This window comes from Pyxicephalus adspersus, chromosome 6 (assembly GCF_032062135.1).
Source record: "Pyxicephalus adspersus chromosome 6, UCB_Pads_2.0, whole genome shotgun sequence".
NCBI classification, from domain to species: domain Eukaryota; kingdom Metazoa; phylum Chordata; class Amphibia; order Anura; family Pyxicephalidae; genus Pyxicephalus; species Pyxicephalus adspersus.
In genome coordinates, this window is record NC_092863.1 from 7,586,726 (window position 1) to 7,600,157 (window position 13,432).

Genomic DNA, 13,432 nt, shown 5'->3' on the forward strand with positions numbered 1-13,432 from the left:
GGATAGGAGAGTAAGGAAGCAGAACTTCAGTAGCTGTTTATTCCGGCAGTCACCCATGAATACCAACCTGGATGGGAAAGGTGGTGCATTGGAAACTTTAACATGGACCATAGAAATACAAGTATATAATATTCCAATAATGTGCTGAAATGGGTGGCATCACCTGTAGGAACATAAGCAAAATAAATGTGTAAGAATTATAGGTTTATCAAGAGACGCAATGCTTCATCACACTTTTTACATGCGGGAAGGATTTCACTGGAAGACTGGTTAGTATTTTTATCCATGGACACATTTTTAAAAAGTCATTACCAGCTAAAAAAAGCAGCTTTATTTTGGGTTCGCTATGATTATTGGAATGTTTTGCTTCTCTACCTGTTCACGTCACACAATCCCCCTCTGGACAATATTTCTGCTCTGGGAATGGTGCGTTTATAAATGAGTCTGTATAATGTCACAATGTGTAAAACAGTTCTGCAATTGTCAGAATAAATTCGGCTACAGATCTCACACCTCCTTCCCACAAGAGTTTGCTCCATCCTTTGTTTTTACAATAGAGAATAGTGAGCCGTTCTCAGCAATTAGGGCTACATTCACACTTCATTGGGTGCAGAGGAACTAGCAGTGTGTTCTATAAGCTCTATTGTATAGACTGCTCACCTGGTGACAGGATGCCGGAAGGTAAAGCCATAGAAAAAATGGACAGCAATATGTTTTTTGGAGCACTGCTGCACTTGGGCCCAGTAGTTAGTTGGTTGATGGGACTTACCAAGGATCGCCAATGCCAGCCATGACCATCCACCACAACAGTGTGAACAAAGGTTAAAAAGCGACCCTGTACCCAACTCAAAGAAATGCAGGTAACCACACATCAAGTGCCTTCACCATTTTACTATTTCATTACCAATATTTTAGTAACTTGCTCTAAATGAATGGGTGAAAGGGATTACTATGGAGTAATAGAGCTCCTGAAATTTAATCCAAGATGGCAGTGGCCAGCAACATTCTTTTAGATGTCTAATTTATAGAAAAGGAACCACAACTCTAAACTGACTACTCTCCAGGTTTTGACACCCCAACCACAAGCACAGCCATGACACCCCATCGTCACAACCTCATTGGTTGACAGGTGCATGGTAGTACTTATTTGTCCTGATAGTTATTAGATTCTTCATTGCAATACAGAGAAGAATTCTTGGCCATTAATACACTTGTCTATTGTTTCTTGGCACAGCAAGATAAAAACTGAGAGTAAATCTCCTCAACGTAGACATAGACAGCAGCAAAAGCCTGATGAAGGTTTGATTCTTTCCATATACTGGGGAAAAATATACCCTGAAGCTGGGCTTTGTATAATTTCACATCTTTGTGCTTGATCTGACCATTTTTATGGCTGAGGCTTTGCAGTGTATGGAAGGAACCGTTGGGACATCTTCTACACCAGAACACAGCCAGTGGGAGACAGCCCAGGACAGACCATTCAGAAAGAGTTACATCTCCTATTTCTCCTGCCAATGTTCTGTAATACTTCAGGTGGAGTCCTAGACAGGAGACAGATGTCTGAGTCTCGGCCAACTGCTATTAGCAAACAGATTGATGATAAGTCAGGTTCATTTATGTTCAGTGGCTGATAAATGATACATTAAAGATGAATTTCAGGGAGGTATACTGTATAAAATAACTTTATTTAATAAAACTGTACCTAAATCCGGGCTTTATAATATATGTATCCTGGATGAACTCCATGCTGAAAGACACAAACAAGATGCATTTGAGTTGGTATCGGTCTTTTGAATTCCCCTTCATTCCCCGCATTTACATGCATTACTGCAGTTCTAGGAGACACTTTGGCTGGTCAGGCTCTTCGGGATGCACACATTCTTTGCTGCAAGAAATCACATGGACGGAAGTAGAAGATAGGAAGTGGGTAGGGAGGTGGCACCATTGTATCTCCTACCTACAACAAAGTTATGTGCTGTTTGGAAGAAGAATATAAATCACTAAAGAATCCAGACACAATGACAAATGCTGATGACACAGATTACACTTTTGTATTTAGCCATATGCTTGCAATTTAGCTTTAACACTATTAACTATTTAATTTATAATATTATACATCCTTCTGTCTTTTACTTGTAGTCTTGTGTCACATAGAAACCAGGGCCCATGCTGAGGAGCGACTGCTGAAGAAGCTTTTCCTTGGGTACAACAAGTGGTCCCGTCCAGTGGCCAACATCTCCGATGCCGTTTTAGTGCGCTTTGGCTTGTCCATAGCCCAGCTCATCGATGTGGTGAGTACCCTATCCAACCTGTATAATATTAATCAGTCAAGTCATCTAGAACAGACCCGTTATATTCTTGGCTTTGTATTTGCTACTTTCAATCATAAGTCCTGTACACACGTTGGATCCCAAAATTTGTTTTTCGTTTTCAGTGATAGAAGAAAGGGCAAGTCCTGTACACAAAGCATTGTTCTGTTCTATGGACAGGGAAGGAAGGTGAACAAGCAAGTGGCACCCAGCTGTGCTCTTCTTTATAAAGTACAGTCCCCACTCCGCCAGGACAGATCAGTGATCGATGTTGGGGATCACTATCGTTTGTCTTTGGTGACAATCATTTGGTGTTCACAGCCATAGGCACAAATTGCTTATTGCTCAAGGGAACCCAGGTTGAAAAAAACTTCCCTAGGCAATAGTAGCTTACAAGATGCATTAAACATTTTTTGTTGTTTTTTTAGTTAATCACCTATATATACTGTATATGTGATAAATGATTAATAGCCTAAAAGGACAAATAAATCAATAAGAGGAATAAAGGAGCTCAGATATGAAGAAAGATGAAGAGAACTGAATTTACTCTCCCTTGGGAAGGGGCATTTAAAATTGATAATGGATTTTTTTCTTTCTTGGATAGTGTGGGGGAAGGATTAGAATTCCTTTTAGAGTTTTAAATGCTCCCTTAGCTTTTAAATAATACCGTTTTTCTTTTTGGAGTGGTTTTACGTTTTGAAGAGGACGCATGCTTATGAACGAAATCAGAAGACATTGCATTATTTATTTCACTATTACTTTTATTGCCATGCACACAGGATCCTTTCTGCCATCTCCTATACGGGAAACATGACAAACAAATCTTTCTGGTTTTGGAAATTAGGTGAAATACCCCCTATTGGATTCATGGACAATATTCTAAAACAACAAATGTTTACTCTTTCCACACCTAAAATCTAGAACCAAAGGTTTTGGCTAGAGTTGGGCTTTAATTCAAAAGGGCAAAACTGTAGAAAAATGTAATAGACATATAATAAACAATAATCACATCTCCCAATGTGTGTTGATGAGAACTCATGATGAGATTATCATACAATACAATGCCAGATATGATGATATTGTGCTTTAATCTGATGAGGCTTGCTGACCTCCTTTTATTTATTTTGCTGACTCCATTAATGATAAATCTAGTCTCCCAAGTCAATCCCTCCTCTGCCTGATGCATAAATACATATTAGGGCTACTCCATGGTTTATTACTCTCCCTTGGGCCACAATTAGGAGGTATTTACGGTGATTAAAGTGCTTGTTTTCCTTAATTAGATAGAAGCTTACCCAGAATTTTTACAATTCAAGGAGCTTCCAGGGATGAGATCACTGTAGCTCAAGTCGATATACCACAAAGGGAAGTTTGAATTGCTGAAGCTAGCCGTATACATCTTAGGTTGGACAGGGCACGCGGCTGAACCGCTAATAGAAAATTTACACGCGATGGTGTGCACGCTCTTGGATCTGCCAAGTGTAACCATCGTGGCTGTTGAAGGTGAAATAATATTTCACTATTTTTGCACAAAAACAAAATACAGTAACAAAAGAAACATATAATAAAATTTTAGCTGGCCAATACACAAATAAAGGTCAAATATCCTCCCAGAAGTACAAATAAGTAGAACAAAAAAATGAAAGATTCAAATTTACCCAAAACACATACTCACCTCTAAATAAAGAAAAAAGGTCATTCTTGTTTCAAGCAAAGCAGCTCAATGAACAAAACTGAGATTCCTCTTTGGTGAATATTTTGACATTGGAATTAATAATACCAAAATCATCCAAGTCATTCTGGCCTGGCATGGTGACTGCATACTTGTTGATGGTAATGGAGAGAAGGATGGCATGATTACGCTCTGATACACCTGTACATATAAGTGTGATGAATCTTCCCAGGCTGACTCTCTCAATCAAAGTGAATTGGTCTTGGTTGGTAAACGTATTAGTCATCTTGTTAGGATCCTACCAGTGATGTCAAAGAAAAGACAACGGATGGGAAGGGCAAGGATGTGATCAGGGTAGTGGCCACCACAATATTGAGATGAAAGATGTCACAGATAAAATATATTTTGTGCTGAGCCGCTGCCATTCCTTCATATAATATATGATATAGAGGTTTCAGTATTGTGTGTTACATGAGCAACTCCTCATCAACGTAAGAGGCAATCTTCCTATTATAGGTGATGGAAAATGATCTGAATGTTTGTGCTTAATAGTAAAATAACAACTTTAGAGCAAGTGTGAAATTAGACAGATGAGAGATAAAGAAGGAGGGAGAGAGAGAGATGATGGATGGGCTAAATAAAGCAGAGAGACAAGAGCAAAGATGAAGGAAGGAGATGGAGAATGAGATGGCGAGAGATGAAAAGTCAGAGATGATTAGATATTGCAGCCAATTGGCTTTTGGTCATATAACATTTTGCAGTTGACCCTTGGAAATAATTGAAACACTTTCTAGTTGGCCTTCACACTTCTGAGACATTGCAATAGATGAGTGAATCTATCACTTTCCTTACCAATATCTGCTCTGTATGGTCACATGCATACACCAACCAGACCATGGAGCTATCATGGGAATTAGGGGTCATTGCCCTTCTCCATTTCTTTTAAAGCATAATGGTGATTTTAGTAGTTAAATCATCTAAATGTATTTACAGCGCTTGGAATCCGTTGCCAATGGTGTTATCATGGCTGCTTTACTTGCTTTCTCCTCCTTTCTTTCCATTTTATGGCTCATCCGGATAATCATTTATTTTTGGGCGGCCTTGGCACATAGAGAATGGGCTCAGCATTATTGTACTCCATGCGTTATCCTGGCAAGGCAGCTGCTCTGTGTTTCAAATGTTTATGTAGCAGGTGGTGCCTTGGCAGGGAGGGGAGCATGGCACCAGGCCGGGGTGGGCAAAAGAGATGTATAGAGAAAGACATGCTAGCGGAGATGAGTCGGGGGAGGAAAAAGGGCCTTACTAATGAATCTCGATGACAACGGCTTCTAATTTCCACAAACCTTAAAAATATGTTACTATTTGCTGCGGAATGCCTGGGGCTCACTAACAAGCATGGCTTGTCCTCGTATGCCTTATTTATGTGCACCTATTACTTTGTTTCAGGTAGGTAAAAAAAACAAAAGAAATATTTATTCAAATAACACATTTCTAAACAGTTGTTAGGTGAATTTTTACATAGATCTAGTGGAAGTACTTGAACTGAGAGAAGGAAGGACAGCACTAGGAGTCAGTCCTTGGTCTGCTACCTTTCACAGGACAGAACAGAGGGTTAACCTCATCAGTATCATTCTGTTCTTTCACTCCCCAGTGTGTGTCCTGGATCAGACTGCTTTGTTCAGGTGCAGAGAAATGTGAGGTCTTGGATATGTTTGGAACACAAGACTGTCTAAACAAAATGACACTTATAAAACATTTTCTATTTTCAGTTTTCATAATGTCCTTATTTAATAACCTTAACAGAGTTTTAGTGCATTTCAGGACAATAAATTAGTTGTGTCACCAGACCCAGTCTATGATTTTGGATCATTAGGTGTCACTGTCATGTTTTTGAATGGTGCGGGGCTATCGGAAACTATAGAAGAAAAACCATGTGCTGATCTCAGGTGATGGGAATCTCATATGTTGTATCAAACTGTGTTAGGAATGTCCATTTGAAAAAATGTAATGTTATAAGGGAAGTTTTAAATTTGAATCATCTGTTAAATGTTGGGGGAAAGCTTCCAAAATTCAGAATTTTTTTAAGTCTCTGTACACACAGGGGAGGCTGATAAAGTAGAATACCCGAAGAAGGGACTTCAGGGTGAAGCACTTTAGTTGTATGGTAAGCATGAGTGTTGCTTGCTGGATTTGGGTTGCAGCCACATAAATCTATACCCTATGCAGAGCAGATTACCAACCAGTCTTAACAAGCCCTAAAAGACTTTATATAAATCGATCGATTTTTTTAATTAATTGACCTTTTTCTTCTCTTTGTATAGGATGAGAAAAACCAGATGATGACTACGAACGTCTGGGTAAAACAGGTAAGTCACATGATCACATAAATACTATACAACTGCAGAGAATAACATAAAGGAGAACAGAATAAAACATTATGGGTCATGAATATGCTCTGGAAAAGAATTATATAAAACTTAATGGAAGTGAAGCTTTTGTCCAACAATATCTTCCTTTCTGGGGTTTCTGGACAGCAAACGAAATAATGCAAAATCCAGGTAATCAAAACCTACCCAACTCACAGGGGTAAGATTTCTAGGAGGACTCTTGGTCTGAATATGTTCTCAATTGCCCCAAAGCCTGCGTGGCAGGGTGACAGCACAAGGAGGCTTGGACAGAGTGTTGTCAGACTATAACATGAAATGCCTGAACAAGGACTTCATAAATGGCCAGGGATTCAATAATGAAACCTATGTTTGGGAAATGAAGTATAGCGGGCCCTGTAATGATCTGTCCATGGTCTATTGTCCTTCCATTCTTTCACCAAGGTGTTTTGGATATGTAAGAATGAGTCATCTTAGCATTTTTTGGCAATGCTTGTTGAGCTGGGAACATGTTGTAGAATTTTGATAGCTCAAGGTCTTGACAAGCAAGAACATAATCTTATATTCGTAGCTCCCATCATTGTCTTGTCTTGTAGGAATGGCACGATTACAAGCTGCGCTGGGACCCACTGGAATACGAGAACGTGACATCGATTCGGATCCCATCAGAGCTGATCTGGAGGCCGGACATTGTACTTTACAACAAGTGAGAACACATTAATCTCTAAGGGGTATTTTTTTTAGGGTGCACATAATGTACGACATAAAAGAAACACCAAACCCTGTCATTACTCTGATTACCAGATGTTGGTACAAATTCCCACACCAAGTTGAGAAAATATGATGGAAATTGTAACAATTTCATTTTTTTACATTATTGGATACAGAGAGCAAGAGGCAAATTCTGTCAGGTTATGTTGTACTTTTTGGTCCTAATGGGGAGACTCCAAACGTCTCCATGTCAAGGAGATTCAGCAGGATTTCCTTAGTGCTTTCTTCTCAGTGTGGGACTATACGAGGAGTCTTACAGAGAAAACTGTGTTGGTGCAACACTATTGGCCCACATTAACAGTCAATCAAAAGACAACAGGGACAACAAGCGGGGCAGTAAGGTATGGAAGACAAATGCCAATATGAGTGACATGGCTCGCCAATTACGATAACCTGTTTTTTTGTTTTTTTTTTTATCTGGGCAAATTGGACATCAAACCTACAAAGAAAGTTGTTTAAATCTCATTAAATGTCAGTGTTCCTGTTACTGCCATTTAGAAGATGTTAAGGCTGATTCACTTAATGTGTATCTTTTATGCAGCCGTCACTCGTCCTTTAAAGACATTTAACGCCATTTATTTCATCTCCGTGACATTTCATTTAGGAAACACGTTATCTGAATGTCATTTACTGCCTGACAAATCTGCTGAATTTAGCAACAGAAAAAGACGTAAAAAAAACCTTGTCAGGGAAACGCTGTGATATCATATCCAACGGCAACGCTTATACTGACCTAAGGCAATTTATTATGAATCTAAAGGGGAATGTTGTTATTTTGACAGGTTTATCTTCTATACCTTCATGTGGTCATTTTAAAACCATGATTCAGTCTATAGTTTGTAAAAGTGAAAGCGTATGAGACATCCGTACATTTTTCTTAAATTTTATTTTGCATGTTTTAGCTTACATCCACGGCACAGTCACACCTAAATCTGGCCACCTCCAACTCCTTGGTGTCCATCAATTACAGGGATGGTCTCACCAGGTATTCAAAAATAAGGTGTGGAAAGGGTATTCCGTAGCACCAGATTGCTGTCTGGTTGGATACATTGGGATGGTGTACTTTATTTGACATATATGACTCACAAAAGGCCAACATGCTCCATGAACTGGTGAGGTGGTCCAAAGCAGGATAGTGCATAGTCGGGAAGGATTCAACTTTCGTATGGGATCATTGGAATTATGTGAGGGGGGGGTGAGGGGTTAACATTTTAATTCCCCAATTACTTAAGTCAGTGACCCGGAAAGAAGTAAAGCAGAAGCCTTTGCATGCCAGCCAAGACACTGGCATTTAGCAGTGGCAGCTTATTTGTTGACAGGTTTCCTTTAAAGGTGGCCACCCATAGGAAGAGACCAGATGCTGCCTTTGTGCACAAGTGTCTTTCATGTCTGGGGCCCTGCTTCTCAGTCAGTGGTCGTGTCTACCATTTTTTGACCCGGACACCAATACACAGTGCAAATATGCTTGCTGAGCAGAACCAATAGTGAGATCAGCTCTTTGGTAGATATCCCATTACTTGCTCATCTCTAGTAGTCTAGAATGCCACTATGGAGGAGGCCACAGAATGGAGCATTGGCCACTTTAAAATGCCTTTTCCAGTTAGATGGACATCAGAAGATTGTCGCTGGAAATTATATTTTGTGATTGTTTTCAGTGGCAGAAGAACAAACAAGTGCTGTACACATACCCAGCACCATTTTGCTCTATGGAGAAGGAAGGGGGAGTACGAGCGAGGGGCATCTGATGTTGTCATTCCCGATGGATTGTTCATCAGTCCACCAGCTAAAAGAAATCCTCACCAGCTGCTGTTTATATTTTTTATGTGTTAATGTTATAAAACCTGTGCATGGAGAGCACTCAGCAATGAGGGGTCTGTATTACAGGAAGCTCCTGCAAAGGCAATGTTTTACCATGGATCACTGCACAGATCTAGGAGAAACACACTAGGAACACCAAGCTGTAAATAAGAATACACATGCCTCTTGTATTCACACATTATTTCCGTTTTCTGGAATTCAGCTTTAAGCTGGCAGGCTTTTGAACAAAAACACTTTTCGCGTCTTGTGTGCCGTCCCCAGGTTTTGCAGACGGTGTATTTTAGTCAGCAAATTTTTGTGCGTTAGGCGGGATGTGAGGAATCTAAGCACGTTCCAGACAGACAAATACAGTCTGCCCAGCGCTCATCATTACCGCTGCTGAACCGACGTGTCCATTTTGCCTTTGTAGAAGGTTACACGCCTAATTTCTCTCCTGGCCTGGCCTGGCTCACAGATATTCCAGAAGCCTTTCAAATCTTGCAGACAGTTTTATTCGGAGTCATTTGAACCTAACTGTAATTAACGCGGGCGGAGGACTGATGGGGTGGAGAATTTTGCTCCTGCAGCAAATATTGTGCAGGCTTAGTTTTCCAAGAACACTCGGGGGATGCCAAACGGAGCGGCTGTTCCGATAAGCGTCAGCGAGGGAATTAACACTTATCATGAAAGACGCTTGTGATTATCAAAAGAGACTTTTTAATAGCGGGATAAAATGTAAAGTTTAGTGTAGGACAAAGTCTTTTTTTTTTCTGGATGTTTGATTGGAATTCTCTATCGCTCTCTGGTCTCGATTGGTGATGCAGTTATGGACGCAACAATTGGTTGGGGGGTATAGGCTATTAACTATGTTGTTAGTATTAGGACAGAACTTATGTTGGGATGAATACATTTTGAAATTTAATAGGACTTTGTTACCTTGCACACTCAGTGACCAGATCTGTTCATTGGTTCCCCTGTTTCTGCCGAAAGTACCACATTGGTTAACATCAAAGCTTGAACTATGTACACACATTGAATGATAGACAAAACTGACCATTTGTCTGGGGGAAAATCTAATATCTGTACATCTGTATAGAGTTGATCAACGACTGTTGGGTATTTCAGTGGGGAAATCACAGCAGGGTGCAGCTTGCTCGTCCTTCCCTCCCCATTGCACAGAATGATGCTGTATGAACAACATGTTTGTCATGCAAACAATCATGGAATATCGCAAGCTTCAAGTGACAATCATCTGACTTGCATCCATTGTCTGTATAAGGCTTTACACAGGGTTGGTGACATCCTCTGTCTCCTAAGTTGAATACTCATGCCCAATCATTGCATGCTGGGAGGATGACTGCACAGATCTGATGGAGCAGGACAACCCACATTTATGTAGCTGGACCTATATTTACCATTAGGGACACAAACACAATAATGGTGAACTTGGGTTACCAATAATGTTCTTCATTAAAGCAAGTCAGTGGAAAGTTTAAAATCAATCACACACGCAATGATATGTTTTGACCTCCTGCTGTAGTTTGTCCCCATTCTGTGACCAACTCCTGTACCATCTGTAGTCTCTGACCATATTCTCTTGTATGTCTGCTGTCTCTAGCCCAACCTTTCTTGACATTTTTAACATGAGGGAACCCTTAAAATAAATGTCATGTCATCAGGGACCCCTACTATAAATAATATATCCATATCTCACAGTATATTAGTGTGATGATCAGTGGGAAGAATGTCATCCAGATAGCCAAAAAGATCATTGGTGTTACTTGAACTGACTTGAAATTGAAATTGCTCATTGCTCAAGAAACCCCTAGCCACCTCTGGAGGAACCCTAGGGTACAATGGGAGCCTGGTTGAGAAACGCTGTTCTAACCAAACCATGTACCATGTCCATAGTTTATGATCTTAGCTTGTAGTATGCCTACAGTCTCTGACCACCTCCCATAGTATGTTTGCAGCCTTTGCTCATCTCTTGTATCGTGCTCTTAATCTCTGACCATCTCCTGCAGAATGTCCTCCACCTCTGAATATTTTTTTGTATAATACCTATAGTTTCTGACCATCTCTTGTACCATGTGAGTCAGTTTTGACTATCTCCACTAGCACATTTGCAGTCTCTGACCATCTCTTGTACCTAACCATAGTCTCTGACCATGCCCTGTAGAATATCTGCAGTCTGTTACAGTATTCTCCCCGGAAATTTTTTTAAGCAGGGTATGAAGAAGCTGTAGGCGGGTGCTGGCCCCCGTATTATAACCCAACTTTTCAGTAACCACCCATAAATAGCTGGGTGGTTACTGAAAAGTGCTGGGTGGTGTGCCTGGCTAAAAGGGGCCGTGGAGAACACCCATTTCCTGTAGAATGTGTGCAGTCTCTGAGAGCTTCTGTAACATCACATTCACTGGATATTATCTGCATTTTTCTGATGATTTCAGGCCCTGCACATAAAGTCCTACTTATACATAAAGGTGGCCACACAGATATAAAGCCAAAATAAGTACCGTGATGGCCTTGGGTATTGATGTTCTTTTTATGTCCCTATCTTTATTTCATTTTTAATCTTTATTTAGTCTGTTCCTCATGCCAGAATATTCTCATTATTTGTTGGTTCAGTTCCTTGAGGTATATGTACATTATCTTTTCCAAAATATCTTTATTCTCAGTTACTATTACCAGCAAATAAAAAACCTGCAAATTATATGATGAAAAAAAGTGTATTCGCTCAATAATGAAATTTACACAGAAAGTAGCTGTTAGTTCCGTAGAGCCCAGTGCACATTCCGCAAAGCCCCGCCATTGTTTTTGGAGTCGTTTTGAAGTCTAGTGAATCGAAACAGGTCACGCATCACCGTCCCCAACAGCACCAAGCTGTTGTTAATTTAAAGAGCGGGACGGAAAAACGTTACATTAAGAAAAAAGCAATATGGAAAAGCGACACATAAAATGACCCAGTTCTTGGCGGAATACTGAAGTGAATCATAATGCGTGTGCAGCTCCGAGAAACCCGGGAAGCTCTCGGCTAAGGGGGAATAATGCTTTTACCATGTCACATAACCAGAGGGAGGACCTGTAAAAGAGCAACTATTTATAGTTAGAGAATACTCCCTTATTCAGGCAGCTCCCTCCCTGGGGTGTGCATCTATAAAGGGCACCTGTCACGGAGTATTTAAAATGATGGTGTGAGGACTTACCCTGTGAGACTTGGGAATTACTTGCAACCAGTGTAGTGGTTGGGTTGTAGAAGCATTATATATAATTGGGATTTGGGGTATATAGAACTGGATAAAGAGAGATGGTGTCAATAAATAGCTTTATGTATGAATGTTTTCAAATGGGACCTACCATTAGCTTTATATTTTTGTTTTTATTACATGAATGCTACTGTAACACTTTCAGGTATGTATTACCTCCCATAGATTGCAGGACTCTCCCTTACAAATGCCCTTTTTTATTTATTTTTTCTTAATGAAGGCTTTTTTGTTTAGGCATTATCCGGGGGGCCATGGTCTACTTCATGGACTGAGATGCCACACAATCCATGATCTGGTCCTACCAATAAATCTGCATTGGATTAGCCCAGTTCTTCTCTATGGTGGTTGTTTGAATTTCAGAAAATGGAACTCCCCTTAGGTCTCCTTCAGAAAATGGGTTATGCCTTAAAATCAAGCAAACCAGCCTACATGGCACACCCATCAAATGTGTACGTGGCATTGAACCATTAACGCCACTATCGTATCTTCAAGGATGTTAACAGCATAGCATTTTATTTTTTTTCTAAAAAAGCATTCAGTCGGTGGGGCAGAGATATACAATTTTCCTGGAGGGTCTTCAGAAAGTTAAAGGTTTTTCTGTATTTCTACTGAAGCTGGCTGGCAGTGCCACTCCAAAATCTGAACAACACAGTTCAAAGAGTGCCATGAAAATTGATGGTGCATGTCTGATAAACAGCAACATTACTGCTCCTTTGCAAAGTCTCCTCAATTAGAGCAGATTGCTGTGAAATGACAGGTGCTCTTTGATGGTGGAGGGCTCAGCACTGTCCCAGTAGCTTCCTGCAATTGAATTAGCGTGTAGAGGTCATGTTGTGCTATCATTACCTTGACATGTGGAGGAGGGAGGTAATGGTGACAGCATCCTTAGAGCTGAGTGGCGTGTCACATTTTCTTTTTACACCAAGCTCCGGTTGCAGGCATTGTCGAGGGCGTTGGATGTCAAACTGTCTTACACGGAGAACTGAGAGATGAATATTTGTATGGAGCTGAGCAAGTGAAAACAAACTGGAGCCCGGCGCTGTAAATAGCAGCGCATTATTAATATTTTATGGGGTGCCAATCAATTTGCTGGGTAGGAGGGAAGGAGAGGTTAAAAAGACCAAAATATATGCCATTCAGCGTATAATAAACAGCGACAATCAAGACTCAAGCACCACATCGGGATCTGACACATTTAGGCCTCACCCAATCAACCTTTCCAATTCAAACTTT

The 13,432-nt window shown here is 40.4% G+C and overlaps 1 protein-coding gene across 3 annotated transcripts in view; it reads left to right on the forward strand.

Annotated features, from left to right (window-relative positions):
- The window catches only part of CHRNA4 (cholinergic receptor nicotinic alpha 4 subunit), a 53,217-nt gene that overhangs the window by 31,114 nt on the left and 8,671 nt on the right, over positions 1-13,432 (forward strand). For 2 of the 3 annotated variants that reach the window (XM_072414404.1, XM_072414402.1), the window contains 3 exons: positions 2,140-2,291; positions 6,303-6,347; positions 6,962-7,071. In XM_072414404.1, the coding sequence (XP_072270505.1) occupies positions 6,318-6,347; positions 6,962-7,071 (140 nt within the window). In that variant the 5' untranslated portion in view covers positions 2,140-2,291; positions 6,303-6,317. The remainder of the gene's footprint in view (positions 1-2,139; positions 2,292-6,302; positions 6,348-6,961; positions 7,072-13,432) is intronic. The other variant, XM_072414403.1, reaches the window with a different exon arrangement.